This window comes from Sapajus apella, unplaced genomic scaffold (genome assembly GCF_009761245.1).
Source record: "Sapajus apella isolate SASKATOON/1434 unplaced genomic scaffold, GSC_monkey_1.0 scaffold114, whole genome shotgun sequence".
Lineage (NCBI taxonomy): Eukaryota > Metazoa > Chordata > Mammalia > Primates > Cebidae > Sapajus > Sapajus apella.
Genome location: NW_022437054.1, coordinates 4787966 through 4810100, shown reverse-complemented (window position 1 = coordinate 4810100; position 22135 = coordinate 4787966). Strand labels below are relative to the sequence as shown.

General features: G+C 36.9%; 1 protein-coding gene across 5 annotated transcripts in view; it reads right to left on the bottom strand.

Annotated features, from left to right (window-relative positions):
• XPO4 (exportin 4) overlaps positions 1–22135 on the bottom strand; it is a 116137-nt gene that overhangs the window by 60594 nt on the left and 33408 nt on the right. For 2 of the 5 annotated variants that reach the window (XR_004263410.1, XM_032260119.1), the window contains exons 3-6: positions 21392–21533; positions 15072–15210; positions 5686–5802; positions 4807–4960 (exon numbers count right to left, since the gene is read on the bottom strand). Coding sequence is in view for 4 of the 5 variants with exons in the window: in XM_032260119.1 (XP_032116010.1) it covers positions 4807–4960; positions 5686–5802; positions 15072–15210; positions 21392–21533 (552 nt within the window). In the remaining variant the exon portion in view is untranslated. Of the gene's footprint in view, positions 1–4806; positions 4961–5685; positions 5803–9396; positions 11692–15071; positions 15211–21391; positions 21534–21643; positions 21815–22135 lie in introns of those variants that run through there. The other 3 variants (XM_032260120.1, XM_032260121.1, XM_032260122.1) reach the window with 3 other exon arrangements.

Genomic DNA, 22135 nt, shown 5'->3' with positions numbered 1-22135 from the left:
GGAGCAAATCCCATCTTACATGGATGGCAGCAGGCAAAGACAGAATGAGAGAGATGCAAAAGGGGAAACCCCTACAAAACCATCGGATCTTGTGAGACTTGTTCACTGCCACCAGAACAGTATAGGGAACCTGCCCTCATGACTCAATTATCTCCCACCAGGTACCTCCCACAGCACATGGGAATTATGGGAATACAATTCCAGATGAGATTTGGGTGGGGACACAGAGTCAAACCATATCATGGGGTTCTGCCATGTTGCTCAGACTGGTCTCAAACTCCTGAGCTTAAGCGATCCATGCACCTTGGCCTCCCAAAGTGCTGGGATACAAGCGTGAGCCACTATGCTGACCGAGTTATGATTTCATTAGTGAAACATTGAGCATAAATCTTGACCTAAGATCACTGTAATACAAGTTATTAACTAAAACAGCATTAATACCCTTAAATATTAAAAAATATCTAAATATTTACTCTTTGCTTTCTTTTGTATCTCTCTATGCACATTCTAGATCCATTACTCAGTCAGCTCTAACTGCTTTTCCCAATATTATATACACTACTTTCTATAAGAAATCATTTTGGTCTTGCTCTGTTGTCCAGGCTGGAGTGCAGTGGTGTGATTCCAGCTCACTGCAGCCTCAAACTCCTGGCCTCAAGCAATCTTCCCACCTTGGCCCCCAAAGAGAAATTAAGCCCTAAGTCCACACAAAAATTATAAATGAATGGTCACAGCAGCATTATTATTAATAGCCAAAAAGTGGAAACAACCCAACTGTTTGCCAACTGATAAACAGATTAAAAAATGTGGTATATCCATACAATATAATGGCAATAAAAAGGAATAAAGAATGACTGATGGTGCATGCTACAAAACAGATGAATCCTGAAAACATTATGCTAAGTGAAAGAAGCCAGGATGGGTGCGGTGGCTGACATCTGTAATCCTAGCATTTTGGGAGGTCAAGGCAGGCAGATCACTTGAGGCCAGGAGTTAGAGACCACCCAGGCCAACGTTCCAAAACTCCATTTCTACTAAAAAAAAAAACACAAAACTAGCAGGGCGTAGTGCTATGTGCCTATAGTCCCAGCTACTCAGGAGGCTGAGGCAGGAGAATCGCTTGCACCCAGGAAATGGAGGTTGCAGTGAGCCAAGATGGCGCCACTGCACTCCACCTGGGGCAACAGAGTGGTGAAACTCCAACTCAAAAAAAATAAAATAAAATAAAAAAGATGCCAATCACAAAAGACTACATATTATATGATTCTACTTATATGACACGTCTACATAGACAGAATATGATTGCTAAGGATCGGAGAAGGTGGAAATGGAAACAAGCTGCTAATGAATACAGGGTTTCTTTGGGGATAATGAAAATGTTCTAAAACTACTGGCAATGATTATTGTACAAGTCTATGAATACACTACAACACACCGGATAGTACACTCTAAATGAGTATATAGTACAGTGTGTGAATAAAGCTACTATTGAGGCTGGGCATGGTGGCTCACCCCTGTAATACCAACACTTTGCGAGGATTAAGGAGGAGAATCACGTGAAGCCAGGAGTTCGAGACCAGCCTGGCCAACACAGCAAGACTCCACCTCCACAAAAACTAAAACCAAAAAATTAGTCAGGGCCAGGCATGGGGGCTCACACTTGTAATCCCAACACTTTTACAGGCCAAGGTGAGTGGATCAACTTGAGGTCAGGAGTTCAAGACCAGCCTGGTCAACATGACAAAACCCCATCTCTACTAAAAATACAAAAATTAGCTGGGTGTGGGGTGCACGCCAGTCATCCCAGCTACTTGGATGACTGAGGCATGAGAACAGCTTGAACCCAGGAGGCAGAGGTTGCAGTGAACCAAGATAGTGCTACTGCACTCTAGCCTAGGCGACAAAGCAAGACTCTGTCTCAAGAATGAATGAATAAATAAACAAATAAAAATAAAATTATCTCAATATAAAAAGATACAAAAACCGTCGATTATAAAAAATTATGAATGGGATTATTGATAATTTAACACAGTCTCATTTAACATGATACTATTCTAAATTATCAAAATATTTAACACATAATACACAAACATTTTCCATGATTTATTATGTGCCTATCCTAAGAGACAAATCTTATTTTACTTTGAGACAGGGTCTCTTCTGTTGCCCAGAGTGAGTGCAGTGGCATGATCATGGCTCACTGCAGCTTCAACCTCCCAGTCTCAAGCAATCCTCCTACCTCAACCTCCCAAATAGCTGGAACTACGGGCACACACTACCACATCTGCTAATATTTGTAGAGACAGGGTTGTGCTGTGTTGCCCATGCTGGTCTCGAACTCCTGGACTCAAGCAATCCTCCCACCTCACCCTCCCAAAGTTCTGGGATTACAAGAGTTAGCCACCGCATGCAGACAATAAACCATCAAAGGCATCGATTCAACACTGTTAAACTAAGTTAAATTTGATTATTTAGACCCTCTCCATGGTACAAGGCTGCATAATTATTCCATTCTTTCCTTACTGATTGAATGGTAGGTCTCCAGGTAATTTTCAAAATTAGAAATTAGTCAGAATTGAGTTCCTTGAAATTGATTTCCCTAATGAGTGCTAAAACTGTAGCTTAGTTTAATCTCACTGCCAAGTTCTTTCTCCCACACTTAAGGCTAATCCACTCAAAGAAAACTTAGCTGTAGTGCAGTCAGCCAACAAATGGCACTATACAAAAAGGCCACACAAGAACTCTCTTGTAAGCCATGAAGCAAAATATCCTCAAGTCAAAAACCAAGATATACTTTCCTTAAACAAGGAATTACTTTCCTTGGCAACACTGCAGTATTGCTTATCATTTTCAGATGACAAGTTTTCCAAAGCTTTATCTAAGTACTTCATAAAATATTGTGTGTGTGTGTATCCTTTAGACAAACTTTGTTTCCAAACTCACAGAGAACTGTTTCTTTTTATGAAATACTCACTCTCTACCAACTGTATTTTCCCTTAAAACAGACACTTTAAAATATATGCAGTGTAGCTTTTGTTGATTTTTCCCTACACATATAATTAATGTTTTGATAGCTCCATATGGCCTGATACTTTTAAAATCTGTCTCAGGTTTTTCAATATCTTCCCCCCACTGACAAAGTGAAAACACTGGAGCAAGAAGTTGAATCCAATCTCTCTCCCCAACTGCAAGATCCTGTTGTGGTGATCCCCACACCTATCACCATTGGCTCCCATGAATAAAGTATGCCTTACCAACTTACAAAAAAACATGGAGCAAAAATATTAAAACACTCAAAGGGGAAATTTTTTTTAAAAGCAAGCCTAACCAAGTAGGCACCTCTTGATAGCCAAAAAGAATTAAGCTAATATATTAAAGATAAAAAGTCGGTCACTAGGAGAAAGATGATTACACAGTAAGAATAAAAGGAAACAGTGACTGACCTTACTGTAAGCTTTGCCCCATAACGTGGTAGATCACAGTGACTGCCTTTGGGAAAGAAACCTGGAGAACTCATGGCTGAAGGAGTCAGGTTCACTTTATCTGACAGAGCATTCCACAGTTAATATTCTATTACATGAATAAAGTGAAACGGAAGAAGGAGTTATACCTCACCACACTTCTTTAAATGTCATAATTTTACCAGCCACAAATAATTAGTGAATTTCTATGTACGTAAATGTAGCTCCTCTTGGCTCTGTTAGAATAAAGATGAGTCTCATCCTAGATCTCTGATCTGATTTCACATCTACTTCCTGTCTGCTTATCATCGGTCTTTTTCTCCTGAGCAGACTTCCAAATTAACAGCATCTAGAACAGGTTACATTAAATGTCCTATACCACACAGAGGCATACTGGATCAACAAAGAAGAGTATAACAGACAGCTAGTTTTATAATGAACTATTTAATTCAAGGAGGCTATTAAGAACTCAATAATAGTAGCTATCTCCTGAGTGTTTTAAATGTATTGTTTCATTTAATTCACACAACAATCCATACCGACATTTTACATTTGGAAAAGCTGAGACACAGAGAGGTTCAGGTGATTTGCCTAAGATCTCAGCAGAGGCTTAAATCCAGATCTTTCAGACTTTATACAACAAATGGGTAGCCACTGTATATTATTATCAACAGGCAGAGATGTTCTAGAATAGTAAATCAGTAAGCAGTTCCTTAAAGTTTATGAAATACAAATTTCTCTACTTTAGTAACTAACTTAAAAAGCAGATATATGCACTGTTAATATAACCCACTTAAACATTTTTCGTATTACTAGCAAATAATTTCCTAAAAGCAAAATTCTCATTTTTTTATATTGGTAAAGGCCCTTGAAGAATAAACATATTACTAAATTATTATCTACACTTGAACATCACCATTCATAAAGATTAAATTAGAGCACTCCAAACTAGCTTTAAGTCAGTCAAAAAAAATCAAACATAGTTACGTGTCCAAGGAAAAAATGATTCACAGTTTCTTAAAAGGTACCTTGTACCCGTTTCATTTTCCTTCCCAAAAAATACTACTAATCCTAAATTAGCAATAGCTCCATCATCCACCACACGTTTCTATGTATTCAAACTTCTTCTACAAAGGAGTAAATAAACTTTTAAATCTTCTAGTATTATCGTAGTATCCACTGTCTTATGGTATTATAAGATAAAGAAATTAAATTCTATTTCTTAAAAAAAATCTTTTCTTTCAACGTGTTTTATAAAAGCTGCAGAGGTGAAAGACTCTAAGCCATAGTTAAGTCACCTATGAAAAATTAGCACAGATAAACTGTTCATTTGTTAAAAGGATATAATTTGGAGGAAGAAAGTTCCAGCTCAAGACTTGATTGGCGAGTGCAAGGTAACGCTGAAATACTGAAGACATCTGAGCATTGAGGTTTTCCCGCCTGCTGAACTCCTGCAGAACTTCAACAGTTAACATGAAGATCTGACGAAGGTCTTCTTCCTATAGTCAATAAATCACAAATATTTTATATGCAAAATTTATTAGAAATGTATTCCCTTTTAGAACCAGGAAACAAAACAAACAAAAACCTTAACATTTCCAATGGAAAGCACTATTTCCTTAAGAATATTTTCCATTTTTAGGACTCTACTTGTAATTTACATCACAGTATGCTTTCAAGTGACGCCAGCTGTAATATATTTACTCGAATATAAACGTTACTTCCATAGAAAAGAGAGTCTTTGACGACTACTGCAGAGCTGGAGGAGTCAGTTGCTATAGTGCAGAGCCCTAGGATTTAAGCCAATGCCTTCACATAACTTTACTCCAGAGCCAAACAATACATACGAGACAAAGAGCCCGCACCATCTGCAATAACATTTGAAATACATGGCCTTCTGGCATTCCTCCAGACCTATTTTTAAGGCCAGCAGAGTCCCATCAATTGAATTAGTTATATCTAAACACAATAAGAACTAAATAATAAACTAAAGATCTTTATAGAAGTATTGTTTCTAAGACAAGAATTAAACAAGTAATTTTAAACCATCAACTACATTCATCAAACCTATCACTTTACTATATCCTTTGAAATCACAAAACAAATCCTGAAGTACAGGCTATCATTCAACTACATAAAATAAATACTCTCACGTCATTAGGAATACATTGAATAAAAAGTGAATGATCCGATAATTAAAATGCAAGAAGAAAAATGCCAATACCTGAAAAACTCTTTTGCAGTTACCATGGAATTCCATGCTCAATCCAATGTTGCTAGTTTTGCTTGAACTTGAAAATTCACTCAATAGTGCAGTCAGAATAGAACAGGCCAGAGTTTGCTGTAATTATTTGATAAGAAATAATTGTGAGGCATTACTTTTTCAATGCTTTGAAATGCATTTGAACACAATGGAACATAACGGAACATTTTCTCCCTATCTTTAGATCTTCCACTATATCTTTGGATCTTATAACAACCAGTTAAAAAATTAGATATGACAAAATAAATATTAGCTCTCCTTTCTAAGTCGTCTGGTAAGTGTTAAAGTACCTCCTCAACTGCAGTTAAGATTTGAACTCAGGATACACTGTTCCTACTCAATAGTGGAATTCAAACAATATTTCAAAATAATCAATGTTGAAGGCATTATTTTGTTGAATTTACAGAACCGAGTCGGAGAGAGTGAGTACTTACCTAAGGCCAGCTGAGATTTGAACACATTTGTTTGACTCCCTGTTCTGTTTGTAAAATGCATTCCCAAATAGATGAAAAGTGAAACAGATTTTATAGTGTCCAAAATATTACAGCCAGGTAATACCCAAAAGTTTTTAAATAAAAAAATGAAGATTTTCCTTCTCATTGGTTCTATCCAACAGGCTCCTAATATCAACTCATTGATTTTATTCCCAGATTATTTAGAGGCAAGGTACCAAGGACGGAAAGAGGATACAAATTATTTTGGCAACTTTCCAGGAGTTAAACAGAAATATGCACACTACCTCTGAACAACCGAAAGATTAAAGTCAAGATGATACTATTTATGCAAGCTTATCCAACAGCTGAACACAGTCATATCCACCCACCAACTGCAACATCTTTGTTCAGAAATGCTTCTGATGTCAGTACCTTGACCTTACAGGCACTTATGGTGGCAAATCTTAGTGAATAATTTAATGATATTAAATTCCTAAAAATTGGCATGAAATACGTTGAAGGTGAGTGATGACTCCATGAGTGACTAACAGACTATTTGTCCATTTTGTATATGTCTACAATGTTCCCTTAAAAAATGTAAATATAGGCTGGGTGCAGTGGCCTGTAATCCCAACACTTTGGGAGGCTGAGGCAGGCGATCACCAGAGGTCAGAAGTTCGAGACCAGCCTGAGCAACATGGTAAAACCCTGTCTCTACTAAAAATACAAAAAAAAAATAATCAGCTGGGCATGGTGGCGGGCACCTGTAGCCTCAGCTACTTGGGAGGCAGAGGCAGGAGAATTGCTCGAACCCAGGAGGTGGAGGTTGCAGTCAGCCAAGATCATGCCACTGCACTCCAGCCTGGGTAACAGAGTGAGACTCCATCTCAAGAAAAAAAAAAAGTAAACATAAAATTAAATTTTTACTCACCTCTTAATCTCAACTAAAACAAGCATGACTATATAGCTAATATTTATGAAAGGCACAAAACCCTAACATTAAAGAAGTTTCTCAGATTTTTCCACACTTGGAAATGCAAATTCTCTAGGGAATCTAGGGGTATGATCAAAGATCCCTTCTGCAACAATAAAAGTTCTCCGAATGCTACTGGTTTGGCATAAACACACACATTTTGTAATTTTACTTCAAAATATATGACTTAATATAAAAATGTTCCTTCCCCCCGAAATCTTCAAAACCTCCTGAAATCTTCAAAACCTCCCAAAATCTATGGCCCCAGGCACTTGGAGAGAAAAAAAACCCAGGCACTAAGGCCTCTCACAAAAAAAAGAGTTGATCACATATTCCTGTCATTTTACTGTTTAAAGACCTCAGAAATTCAGAAAGTACAATCCCTTCATTTTCAGTTAACAAAATCATTAATTTTCAAAAAAAATTTTTTTAATGATTAATGATTACAGTGCCAGCAATTAACACTAGACAGATACATTTAAATAACATCAGGATTCCACTATAAACATGATTTTTAAACACAGCTAGGCTTTGGGGGGGAAAGTAGATGTTAAATCAAATTAATGAGATTCAGGGAAAAAAGCTAACTCACAATGATCTAACGATGAACCCCAAGATCCTAGGATCCTGAAAATAATTTTTCATTTAGACTTAGCTTTTCACTTATCCTTTCTAAGATTTCATTCAATAAAACACTTATAAACACAGCTAAATGTTTGAGAAAACTTGTCTTACTAAAACAGGAAATTAATTTCAAAATCTCAGATGAAATAACCTATTGAAAACAGAATTCACACATAACGTATAAAAACCTACAAGCTGAAAGAACCTAGAAGCACTCATTAAACACAAATCCTTATTCAAAGAATAATGTTTCACAAGTAATTTACAATTTTCCACAGAATGTTTTTTACTGCATTCACCACAAAATGGCTTATTTTAAAACTATCACCATATTCAAGTTTTCAGGAATATCTCTCTAATTAATGATTACAATCATATGTACTCAAAATAAAGTTTTACTTTTTCACCTGAAATAAACATTTCCCAGGATAACCTAGATGTGTTTACAGGATAACGTAGATGTGTTTACGGTCAAGATAAGAAACAAATAGTGAAGGAGAGGGGCAGGGCAATGACAGGTGAAAGCCCTGCGAAAGCTACTCCTGCAACTACAATCTTCACACAAAACAACGCATGGAACTGCTTTAAGTTGTAGCAATAAATATTTCCCTCCAAAATAGCAAACGTCCATACTAATGAAATATAAATTCACCCATAAAAACAAGTACATTCTTAACCGACGAGAATTTAGAACAAAATGCACTATATAGACTTAGTTCCCTGAACATGTAAGAATCTTTTGCTTTTAAATAATTTTTTCATCCTACAAAAATATACCTCTATCTTAGAAAAACTAGAAATTACTGAAAAGCATAAAGAACATAAAATTGTCTACAATCCTACCATATAGGAGTTATTACTGTAACATTTATAGTTTTCCAATTTTTTTAATGCACAGATATAAATTTTTATATACCATTGCTATCAACCCACATATAGTTTTACATTCTACTCTTCCACTTCGTACCTATGAAATAAAAAAATTTTTAAAACAAGCGTGTTCTATTTAAATATACCACTTAAAGACTTAAGAAATACATAAAAATAAATTATCATACAGCATTGTCAGAAGTATTCCAAGAAATCAAATATTCTAGCTTTAACTGTACCTACAATTATCAGCTTTCAAAGAACTAAAATTCAATAGGATATTTTTATCATGAAAAGATACCAAATAGTTTAAGCTCTCCTTAATTTGGAAATCCTGTAGGAATATAAGATTACCATCATAAATATTAATCATACTACGCTGGTCTGGCTCAAAGGTGCCAAATGAATAGAGACTCCTGGAGAATGATGAATAATTAAACACTGATTGTACATTTAAGAGAGCAAAGTACTTCAACATATATCAACAAAGTATTTCTCCCTATTCACAGGGGAATTAAATATATTACTAAATGTCTAGGACTCATTTCTAAATATGTTTGCTCATTTTCAATATTTAATTATGGATTAAATCCCCTTAAAATGAAGTTACTCTCACATTGTGTTGTAATGAAGACAGCTAGGGAAGCAAGCCAAAAATAAAACTCCCAAGGGAGAACAGAGGACAGCTTCTTCCCAGGACAGAGAGCAGAAAGAAAAAAATTAAAGCATCAAATCTGCCTATGGGAGATCACCAGCTTTAGCTTTTCTTACCCTTGAAGAATGTTCTTATCTGCCTCCTTCAGATTGTCAGGTCTCAACGAGCATCCCAAGGGCACTATCCACTAATTCACCCTCTACTGACCAGTACCTTCAAGTGCTGCCTCTCTGGCCTTTGTCAAAGTCAGAGCTAGATATTTTTCCATATCAGAGACAGTGGCTCTGATACTTAAGACAGCCAGAAACAAAAGCTGTTGTAATGAATGTCAGTGAAATCAGATCGAAGTTGACTATCTGATTGATGAAAGTATAAGACTGCCATACTAAAATTCACAGGAATTTGCCCAGTATAAAACACCACTAGTACAAATCTTAGATTTCCAAGAGGTTAATACAACAATGCTTCACTTATCTAAGATCATAAAGAATTAATCTAATATCTGATAATTTTATAAATGCAGCAAGCAAACATTTTTAATGAAACTTACTTCTTATCCATTTTTCTTAAAGAATTCTTTATATGACAATTATTATATGATATTATAGTAAAGTGACTACTTGGAAGCTACGACAACATCAGGGCCTTCCACCTGCTGGCAACGTGGTGCCAGACCCCAGTGCTAGTTGACTGATGTCTGCTTCACAGCTTTTCTCAATCACCCTTTGTTGTTGTCTACCACTCACTGCTGCTGGCAATTTGACTACCACTAACGGGTAGTTCTAAGTTGATCATTTTCATTTGCCCACCAGTTAGAAACCAAATAAAATTTATTAAAATTACATCTAAAATAAACTATAAATAAAAACACTCTGCAGGACTCTTTCAGGAGTCCAATACAAGGATCCTGTTGTTTGAATCAACTAGAAAATCTGGGCTCTAACAGTCCAAGATTTCCTTCTTCAAATAACTGTGGTCAGAGCCCTTCATATACCTTGACTTCAGCTTCTAATCTATAAGGGGTACCACCCTCTGCCCGGCGTAATTTGCATGAGTGTCCTAAGGCTCAAATTGGATAATGCTTAAAAATACTATGTAATTACACCAGGTTACAAAAAGGTAAAGTGGCAGCAGTATTTTTTATCATTATCATAAAAAATAACAACCACCTATTTCAGCTTTTTTTATTCTATTCCTTAATGATGCACATTCTGCAAAATTAAAATTACTAAATGTGTTGCACCACTTAAGAAAGAGAGCTATAACTGAAGCTGTATCATTAAAGCAATGTAGTAGATGTTCAATAAATGCTGTTTGAATTAACAAATCGAAGTTTACTTCTACACCCAGCACTATGTTAACACAACAGAAGTCGGAAAATAAACGATGTGTTCCCTATTTTTTGGTTGTTTATAAATTTCTACAAGAAAATTTTAATATGTCAAAGAAGTAGAAGACATACAATGAAGTCTCAAGGTTATTAAAAAAAAATCTAATTGTCTTCTTTCATTGAAGTACTGAAAATTCACAATTCATGGGTAACAATTTAAGTAACCCTTATCTTCACATTGAAAGTCTTACAGCAGCATTCTCATTTATTTCTAGCAAAAGCCATTAATTTCAAGCTAGTGAAAAAATGCCCTTCAAAGATAGCTTGCCTTACTCACCAGCTTACTGTCACAAGCCCAAGATACTCAAACACTAACTCCAGCTGACAAAATAAAATACTCTTGTTCAGAGAGAGGATTGTCTCTTATAATAGCCTGGCTCTTACCCCAGGAGCCTTATTACCAAGAATAAACTTTATGAAAGGTTGCCATACATAAAGCAGACTTCCAGCTGCTCTTCTATGCAAACATCAATGAGACTTATGATAAGAGAGATTAACTTGGCTATCACATCCAGGGACTGCCATAGACAAGTGAATTTCTCACCCACTTCTCTCTAGCATGGCAAAGAGGAAGAAAGGAGACTTAAATGCTATATTAAACAGCTTTAAAAGTGATTTAATGTATGCCTGCCGCTTTCAAAGGAAATAAGGCAAATATGAACTATTTAAAATTTTAGCTTAAAATAAAAAAATTTGCTACTTTTCTAGGAAGGCAAGTTTCCATACCCCTCCCCAATTACTATTAACAGCAGGTCCGACTCTACTGCAAACTGAGATGAAATAGCCACGGTAACCTTTATAATCATGGAAGGAAAACATCGTAATTGCCCACAGGCACGAAGTAACATATTATTTAATGATCATATGAGCATGAATTAACTAAGAATACATCATTTTTAAAATACAAATTAGATATAATCCTTCCATAAAACTAACTGTAGAGAACCAAGTCTATAAGATACTTCTGAAAGCATTTAAAGAAAACCTAAGGTATCCGTTACCTATATTTTTTTTAAATAAATATGCATTGGCTGAGTGTGGTGGCTCATGCCTGTAATCCCAGCACTTTGGGAAGCTGAAGTGAGCCAATCACTTGAGGCCAGGAGTTCAAAACCAGCCTGGCCAACATGGCGAAACCCCGTCTCTACTAAAAATATGAAAATTAGCTGGCATGGTAGCATGCGCCTGTAGTCCCAGCTATTCAGGTGACTGAGGCAAGTTAATTGCTTGAACCCCTAAGCTGAGATGGTGCCAATGTACTCCAGCCTGGGCGGCAGAGCAAGACTCTGTCTCAAAAAAAAAAAAAAAAAGAAAGAAAAACACACACACACACACACACAAATGATTGGTTTTCACTCACAGATAAACATTTTCTTCTGCTTTTCCCTCCCTAAAATGTTGTTTGATAGAAAAAGAGATGATTTACTACAGTTCACTTCCCAAGATTCTATGAAGAAAGCAGTGAGAGGCTACTAGGGAGACAGCACAAATTCTTGCTGAATAGAAGTGAATATTACCACATTTATTTTACATCTTAGTGAACTAATGCCTAGAGAAGTTAATTTAAATTAAGTTGGCAATAAATGGCAGGGCTGGGATTTAAACCCAAGGGTGAATCCAAAATCATTATTCTATTATACTACACTGCCCCTAAACCTGTATAAATGCAAATATAAGACTAGTACAAGGAAATGGACCATCAAAAATCAATTCTTGGCTAGGCGTGGTGGCTCACACCTATAATCCCAACACTTTGGGAGGCTGAGACTGGAGGATCACCTTGAGGTCAGGAGCTTAAGACAGCCTGGGCAACACAGTGAGACCCCACCTTTACAAAAATTTTTTTTTAATTAGCCAGGTACAGTGGCATGCAACTACAGTCCCAGCTACTCAGGAAGTTGAGGTGGGAGGATCACTTGAGCCCAGGTGATCAAGGTGGCAGTGAGGTATGAACATGTTACTGCACTTCAGCCTGGGCAATAGAGTGAGATTCTGTTTCTAAAACTACAAAACAAGCAAATGAAACCAATACTCTTTGAAAACGAAGGGGGAAAAGCCAGATTACATACAGACAGTTTTTGGCCAATGAGGGTGGATGGAAATGTCTTTCTAGAAGAGGTATGAAGGAAAAATTAGTTACCTAATTTAACAGTTCACAAAGTCAACCCTTTCTTCATCTACAGAAAACCTTTAATTTTCTCTACTTTTCAAATCTCTCTTACAAATCACCTTTATAAAGAAAGTTTCTAGCCAGTACTAAATCAATGTTCTGATCATTTATCATTCTCCTTTCTTACAGAGGTTTTAATCCTCTTGTTCACTGCCATTTATGTCTGAGACTAAGAAAATCTTAAGTAAATTCTTGAAGCACTTATAATTTTTTTTTTTTTTAAAGACAGAGTCTCACTCTGTGGCCCAGGCTGGATTTCAGTGGCAAGATCTCGGCTCACTGCAACCTCCACCCCCCAGATTCAAGCAATTCTCCTGCCTCAGCCTTGCGAGTAGCTGGGATTACAGGCATGTGCCACCATGCCCAGCTAACTTGTTGTATTTTTAGTAGAGACAGCATTTCACCATATTAGGATGGTTTTGATCTCCTGACCTCATGATCCATACACGTGGGTCTCCCAAAGTGCTGAGATAACAGGCGTGAGCCACTGCACCCAGCCCCATTTACAAATTCTTAATAGTCCAAGTAGAGAGGAAGATATATGAAAATGTCTTAACCTCATTTTTTAGGCCTTCCTAATGAGCTAGTTTCAAGCTACTGGGCAAGGACAAGCAGGGGCAGTGTATGCATCTAACCTGCCTCATAAAGTAGACAATATTTTTTCACATTTAATGTTTTTAATGTAGTCACCAAGATAAATTCACCCCGCAATTCTGAAATTACATTCTATTTCCCACTACTGATTTCCTACTGCTATAGTAGTTCTCAGCCCTGGTATTAGAAATTTGACTTTTAGCCAGGCGTAATGGCTCAAACCTATAATCTTTGGGAGGCAAAGGCGGGTAGATTTCTTGAGCCTGGGAGTTGGAGACCAGCCTGGGCAACATAGCAAAACTCTGTCTCTACAAAAATTCGAAAAAATCAGCTCAGTGTGGTGGTGCACCTGCAGTCCCAGCTACTCAAGAGGCTGACGTGGGAGAACCACTTGAGCACGGGGAGGTCAAGGCTGCAGTAAGCCAAGACTGCGCCACTGCACTCCAGCCTAGGCAATAGAGTGAGACCCAGTCTCAAAAACAAAACAAAACAACACAGAAAGAAAGAAATTTGACTTAAAAAAAAAAACTTTGCAGTCTCTCATGAGAATATTACATTTATCTCTATTCTCAAAATGTACACACTATGAAGAGAGCAAAATCTTCTCTAAGTGAACAACAGCGACATCTGTTCCAATCATTCTCAGAAGATCAGTTATTTCAGTGGCTCAAAAAAATCCAATTGTCAGGTTGCAGTGGGACTGATTTTTGTGTTGAGTCAAACTAACCAAGGGTAAAGGAAGCAGAGAACTCAATTCCCTAGTATGTACTCATTCCTGAGAGAGGCAAGGGACTCTTGATCCTTTGCCTGCACCATCCCAGTATCAACAAGCTACTCGTAGGGCAGGCTGCAGAAATTCTACCCCAATACCAAAATCCGGGCTGGAATGATCACCAGACTAACAAGGGAAAGGTATTAATCATAAATAGATAGATCTCAAAGTTACTCATAATGTTCCTCAAGTTTAAATCCTGTCTATCACAATGAGCTGGACTCACTGCAGACCATTAAAATGAAACAAGATGTTCTTAAGTGAAATCTAAAGTATGAAGTGCAACTTGATTCAGAGCATTAGGGACAAGGATAATATTTCCAAGTTGCAGCCTCAGTTGCAAGCCTTTTCTCTCCTAGATTTAGCTATGTATATCCACCACTTCTTTTTCCCCAGACTATTGATGATGACCACCATTGGATAATGCACATGGCCATTAGTTTGGAAGCAAATTCTAACAAAATTCACAGAAATGACAAGATTACCATTATGTAACTCATGTAGGCATTGCTGAAGCATCAGCATCTCATGAACAAAGCTTATAATATTTGGCATATTATATTTGGTATATAGAATATTATGGCATATTAAATTATAATATCTTATAACAATTAAAATAATGATTATCAATATTTATGGAAACATGGAAAATACAAAAGCAAATGAAAAAGCAAAGTATACCACATCTATATTATGTACATATATTAAAAAAGACTAGAAGAAAACCTGAACAAATGAAAACTGCTTGACTAATAGCTTTTTCACTTTTTCTTTTAGATAAATATCCATTACTCTTGCTATAATGGTATTTGTGTAACAGAAAATCTAAATTGTTAATATTTATAAATACAAATAGCACACTTACCACAGTGGGATTGCCACTACTTATCAACTGGCTGACTTCATGAAAAATGCTTTTGCAGTCTATTGATTTATCTAATGATCCTCTTTTTACAATTACTGCTACTGCTAGTAGAATCTGTTCCCGAACATACTTTTGAAGGCTGTAAAACATAAAAATCATTGTGAAAACATTTACCTAAATCTAATACAAGCATACTCCCAAACTTCTCTCTATGCCTGACACTACTAATAACATGCTGACATGTGAGAGTAGTAAAGCCAAATGGTTACGTTCAGACTCCAAAGCCGGGAGGTCTGGGGGTTCAATCCCAGGCTCCATTGTGGACTGGCTGTATGACCCTGGGGAAGACAGTTAGCATTCAGGGCCTTGGTTTTCTCGTCTGTAAAATGACAATAACACTACTAGTGTTATTATAAGGGTTAAATGTTCCTAGAATTGTGCCCAGTACATACTATGCACTATACGAGTGTTATTTGCTTCAGGCAATATTCCAATAGATGTAAGTCAGCTCCCTGTTAAATATTTGTAGGGAAAAAAGAATCACTAAGATTAAAATTCCACTAGTTTTGAGATAAATTCTGTCTAACCTACATCTACAACCACTAATCTAATCCTAAATCCCATTTCCCTTTAATGTGAAAAGGCAACATGCTAGCTATCCAAAATACATCATTATGGAAACATAAAATTGTAAAACACACACACACACACACACACACACACACACACTCACTCAAAATGTTATCTAGGTTTTGCTCCTCCATGTGATGACAGAAGCACCCATCTGAAGTGCAGGCATTCTACCAAGCCCATTTGACCACAAGGGCACAGAAACTTAATTGACTTTTCACAATCTTTTCTGAAAGATAAGGATCAGAAAACATAACCCCAAACTTTATAATCTAGTCTCTAGAATGCCACAAAGATACAACCACCATGTGCCCCTGGAATAAACCCAAACCTCTTAACATGGCTTATAAGCAGTAGGAACCATTCTAACTTTCCTAGGACAGCCTCAATTTATCTGTTGCTCCAAATAATTACTAATAGTTCTTTATTTCACTGTCAAAAGTGTCCCAGTTTGGACATCCACCTATAGCCACCTGGTGGCTGCTCCTCTCCTTGACCTCCGCCCTTCCACATGCACTCACAACTGCAGATACATCGACCTTTCAGTTCCTCACTGAACACTCTTGCAGTTTCAGGCCTCTGAACTTCTATTCCCTCTACCAAGATTGTGATGTCACTTTCTCCAGAAAGTTATTACTAAGGGTTCCCACAGCACCCTCACATGACATGACATATCTGCTACCACTGTTCACTGGCTCCCAGATCAGCCACCCATTCTAAGCACACTAGAATACGCAAAGCACACTGCCTGCGACAGAATAAGCCTTTATTAGATATTTATACAGATGAATAAACATGTCTACCTATTGTCAAGACTAAAGTGAAAAAACATTCCTTCAAAATATAGACTTGAACCAGTCATCTTTCATTCATTAAGCAAATAAACGCAGAGATCCTACTAGGCGTAAGAATATTAGTTGGTCAAAGGGAATTTTTGTCCTTTTAGGGGTACAGAATAGTTTCATAGGCACCAACTTCTACTAGAAAACGTACATAAAGCTGACTACAAATGTACACAAAGCTAGTTTTAAATATCTCTATTGGCAAGAATTAGAAACTATTAGAATAAAAAATAGCTACCATTTACTGAATGCTTATGATATGCAAGAATTTATATGAACTAATTTCACAAATATTAACACAGCTAATCCTTATAATAATACTACTATTATTCACTCCATTTAAAAATCAAATCAGAAAATTAAGGCACAAAGAAGTAATCTGCCCAATGTTGCAAAGTTAAGTGGCAGAAGTGGGGTGCAAATCCCTTTCTTGACCACTATGCTACACTTGGCTCTTTAATAAAGGGCATTGTGCATTTCACTCTATACAAATTTTATTTCAGTTAAGAGGAAGAAAAAAGAAAAAAATTCTGTGCATGTAATTGGAAGCACACAACATTATTTAAGTAATTGTCTACTACATAGCCTATAGTATTCTACCTATACAGTATGCCAAAAACATTTAACTTGACTCTAATCCACACTGTAGGGCATTCTACAAGATACAAATATCTGTGTCATTAAAGGCAAAAAACAGCACACAATAATTCTAGATTAAAAGAGACATGACAAATAAATACAATATAATCTCTGGCTCACCTGGATTAAAACAAATAACCTACTGTACCTAAATAAAGCAAATATTAATAGATCTGAAGTGACGGACTGCAATACAAAAAAAAAAAAAAAAACTACAAAAAGGAAAAAGGATATAAATATTATGCAGGCAATTGGGAAACTCAGAATATGGAATCAGAATTATTAGCTCATATAAATGTACCAATTACCTCAGGAGTATTGAGACTACACTTTCAGAAGAGACATGTTCAAGGACTTTAAGGCTAAAGTATCATTATGTCTGTGGCACTCTCAGATAGTTAGGGGTAAAAAAATGCATATATACATAAGAAAGAAATCAAATGTGACAAAATGTTAACTGAGCCTCTACTGGAAAAAGGGTTGTATGTCTTCATCAGACAATTCTTTCAACTTTGCTCAAAGTTTACCATTGCTCTCCAGCCTGGGCAACACAGTGAGACTCTGTCTCTTAAAAAAAAAGTTTCCTGTAATCCCAGCACTTTGGGAGGCTGGGGCGGGCATATTACAAGGTCAGGAGGTCAAAACCAGCTTGACCAACATGGTGAAATCCCATCTCTACCAAAAATACAAAAATTAGCTGGGCGTGGTGGTAAGTGCCTGTATTCTCAGCTACTCAGGAGGCTGAGGCAGGAGAATCGCTTGAACCTGGGAGGCAGAGGCTTATATATATATACACATATATAAGCTATTTCAATGTGGAACCCTACAATCAACTCTACAATCAAGCTAATTAACTTAGCTTCTAAATTAATCAAAATGATTTTTAAAATGAGATTATTTTGGGCCAGGCATGGTGGCTCATTCCTGTAATCCCAGCACTTTGGGAGAATGAGGCAGGAGAATTGCTTGAGCTCAGGAGTTCAAGACCAGCCTGGGCAACACAGCAAGACCCTGTCTCAGTTAAAAAAAATTAAAAGGAAAAAAAAAAGAATGAGATTATTTTGGATAATACAAGAGACCATACACATATACATAATGAAAATCTGTTACACATTTAAGTCTACCACAGTCTCGAGTTCAGTGGTTCTCAGGTTGGGGATAATTAAGCAGCCCCAGAAAAGAAAACCTGTCTAGTTGGCCAGAAGCTCCCCTGCTGGCCCTGACTCTTTAAGGAAAGCTGGTCCAGATGATGACTGCTGCAGCAGCCAGAGCTTTTACTGCCCCCCAGGCACTGTGCAGAACTGTCTCATGTAATCCTAACACCAACCTTATGAGATGGATACTGCAACCATGAGTCCCTATTCTACAGCTAAAACAGAATATTAAAGAGAAGGCTTTATGTGACTTTCCCAAGGTCACATAAATAGATTGCTCTTCAGAAAACTAACATTTTATGCTTAGAGTCCAAAAATAATTTTTTTAACCTTCCCACATATAAACTCCTATAAACACAGAGAACCTAAGGCTTATTTTCTTTATTACGTAAATATAAATAAATGTGAAAGTTTCTCAACTTGTGTTCAACAATAAGTTTACTATCATAATTGATTTCAAAATATTTTAGTAGGGTAAAGAAAAATATCAAAACAAGTATCATTTTAGTAGAATTCAACAAAACACAGACCTCTTCCATGGTTGCAATTGATAATACAAATTTTGATGTGTCTGAGTTACACTGTATGCAAAACAATGAACAAAATAACGGAATAAACATTTGCTGATATTGTCAAGACCTCTACTCACCTCTACTTAGCTTTCTTTAGGTACAGAGGGGTCAAAAGAAAAACAGCCCTGTCAGATCTAGCAACTATAGTCAAATAAAAACAACAAAAAGACAAACTAGTATCACATCCAAATGGACCCACCAAACAAAAATCAATCAATCCAGCATGACAGAGAAAAGAAAGGTTTCAAGCCAGGGACAAGTCCTCATTATTCTAAGAATAACCGGGAAAAAAACTAGCCATGCCCTCCTCACAAACATGTATATCCACTTATCTACAGGACACATCATCCGCTAAACCTGCAATGTTAATAGGCTACAGAAACCTTGCTTCGTTCTCTCCTGCATTTTTTTTTGTATGTAAGGCAGTTGGCAGTTAACAAAGTGCTGAAGTCATGTCAGATATTATTAAATATTATTAACTGCCGAGCGCAGTGGCTCACGCCTGTAATCCCAGCACTTCGGGAGGCCGAGGTGGGTGGATCACGAGGTCAAGAGATCGAGACCATCCTGGTCAACATGGTGAAACCCCGTCTCTACTAAAAATACAAAAAATTAGCTGGGCATGGTGGCACGTGCCTGTAATCCCAGCTACTCAGGAGGCTGAGGCAGGAGAATTGCCTGAACCCAGGAGGTGGAGGTTGTGGTGAGCCAAGATCGCGCCATTGCACTCCAGCCTGGGTAACAAGAGCGAAGCTCCATCTCAAAAAAATATATATATATTATTAACTAAGACTGGCAGGATACAGTCAACAGAAAAAAATGCATGACAATATGCTCTAAAATTAAAATTGTATTATATACTTATTGCCATTAATCACCATTCCTAAGCACGCATATTTCTGATTACATAACAAAATTTTTTCTTCAATGACTCTGGAAATGAACATCTACAGTATCAATTGCACAAACAGTAAACACACAAGCGCGTTTGTCTATTCTTAAAATAATACATGGTCTTTGGGGAACTTAATGAAAAAAGGTAAATAGTAAATCAATTTCTCCCCAAAAGTTATGTAGCTGATAGTTTTCCTTTCTTTTTTTTTTTTTTTTTTTGAGACAAAGTCCCACTCTGTCACCTACTGCAACCTCCACCTCCCAGGTTCAAGTGATTCTCCTGCTTCAGCCTCCCAAGTAGCTGGACTACAGGCATGCACTACCACACCTGGCCAATTTTTGTATTTTTAGTAGAGATGGGGTTTTACCACATGGCCAGGCTGGTCTTGAACCCTTGACCTCAAATGATTCACCCGCCTCAGCCTCCCAAAGTCCTGGAATTATAGGCAAGAGCCAACGCATCGCCCTCATATTTAAAAAAAAAAAAAAAAAAAAAAAAAATCACTCAAGAAATAAATGTACAAAATTTTGTAAAATGTTTAAGCAATACAGATATGTATAATGTAAAAAGAAAATTTACTTTCACCCCATTCCTCAAAACTGGTTCTATTTTCAATGGAAGCTACTTAAAGATTTTGAAACTTCTTACAGAACCTTTCCCATGCACATTGCTTTTTCAAGACGGAGTCTCACTCTGTCAACAGACAGGAGTGCAGTGGTACAATCTTGGCTCACTGAAACCTCTGCCTCCCAGGTTCAAACGATGCTCCTGCCTCAGCCTCCCAAGTGGCTGGGACCTCAGGTGCGCACCACCATACCCAGCTAATTTTTGTATTTTCCATAGAAACAGGGTTTCACCATATTGGCCAGGCTGGTCTCAATCTCTTGACCTGGTGATCCGCCTATTTTGGCCTCCCAAAGTGCTGGGATCACAGCCACTGTACTCAGCCCTCTATGCACATTTCTATGTACATACATATGTAACATTTGATTTGTTAGTGGTACTTAGCATCCTCCCGCTCCCTGTTTTAGGATACTCACCTGTGTTACATTAAAACCATTTTTAATTTAAAACACATTAAAAGAAATAATCACCCCTACTAAGCATCAAAAGAACAAGTAAATATAAAGGCTCTTCATCTAAGTCTAAGGTCAGCTTTTATTTATAACTAAATTCTTCAGAACTCAACAACAAAACATAATTTCCAGTACAACCTTTTCAAAGAAACAAAACATAGTATCATAAGCTTAACTAAAAGGTATTTCATTAAGCACTAAAGCTACCTACAATTATGTCAAGTGTTTAAAATAGGAGCCACACATAGAACTTAACCTTAAACATCTATAGCTTTTTTAAACTTTTTTCTTTTTTTGGACTTTGTAGAGATGGAGTCTCACTATGTTGCCCAGACTGATCTCAAACTCTTGGGCTCAAGGAGATCCTCCCTCTTGGCCTCCCAAAATGCTGAGATTACAGTTCTGAACCACTATTCCCAGCCAAAAGTTTTTAAAATGCAAACCAAAAACAACTCTAAAGAGATACAGAAGCTCAGCAAAAGTATTTCAGCAGTACCCCTCCATGTACTTACTTGGGCCTTTGTAAGACATAGGTTAAAAGGAATGTTCGCAGAGACTCGATGCTACCTTTTTCCAAGAGAATCCACTCTCGGACAACTGCTTCCATTATGGCAGTGGCAGCTTGAAAAAGGACATAGTCCACTTTACTAGTTTCTGAGGAGAAAATTAAAAACTTTCTTTAAACAATAGTTCATTTTACCTTGAACATTTTGCATTTATTAATTTTAAAACAGAACTTTTCAGACAAGGAATAAGATGGTTACCTGTTCTTTTTTTAATCCAGTGACCTTGCTCTAGCACCACAAAGAGGTTAGTTCCTCTCAGAAGACACCTCAGGCAGGTGGCAGCTAATCACCGATCACAATTTTCACAAACTTTCCTCACCTCTCTTCAACTGTTACTTCCAAAGCATGAAGAACTAAAAAATAACACAGCTTTAAAAAAAATAAAAATAAAAATATAAAGCAATCAGAAAATTTCCTAAGATTCTCACCCTGTGCAAAATAGAGCTTCATATCTGAAAAGTATTTTAATAAACTAGTCATTGAACATTACTATCTGTGATGAGCCATGCTGTTAAAATATTTCCATTATAAGTATTAAGCTTTCAGCAGGATGACCCATCTCTAATAGCAAGTTCAGAAATAAAAATGATCATGTTCAGGTTTTCTTTCTCAAAATGTAACAAACAAAATACATCACATTTACACAAGGTGAGAAGTGCTTGTGAATATTCTGATTGCAGTACTGATCAA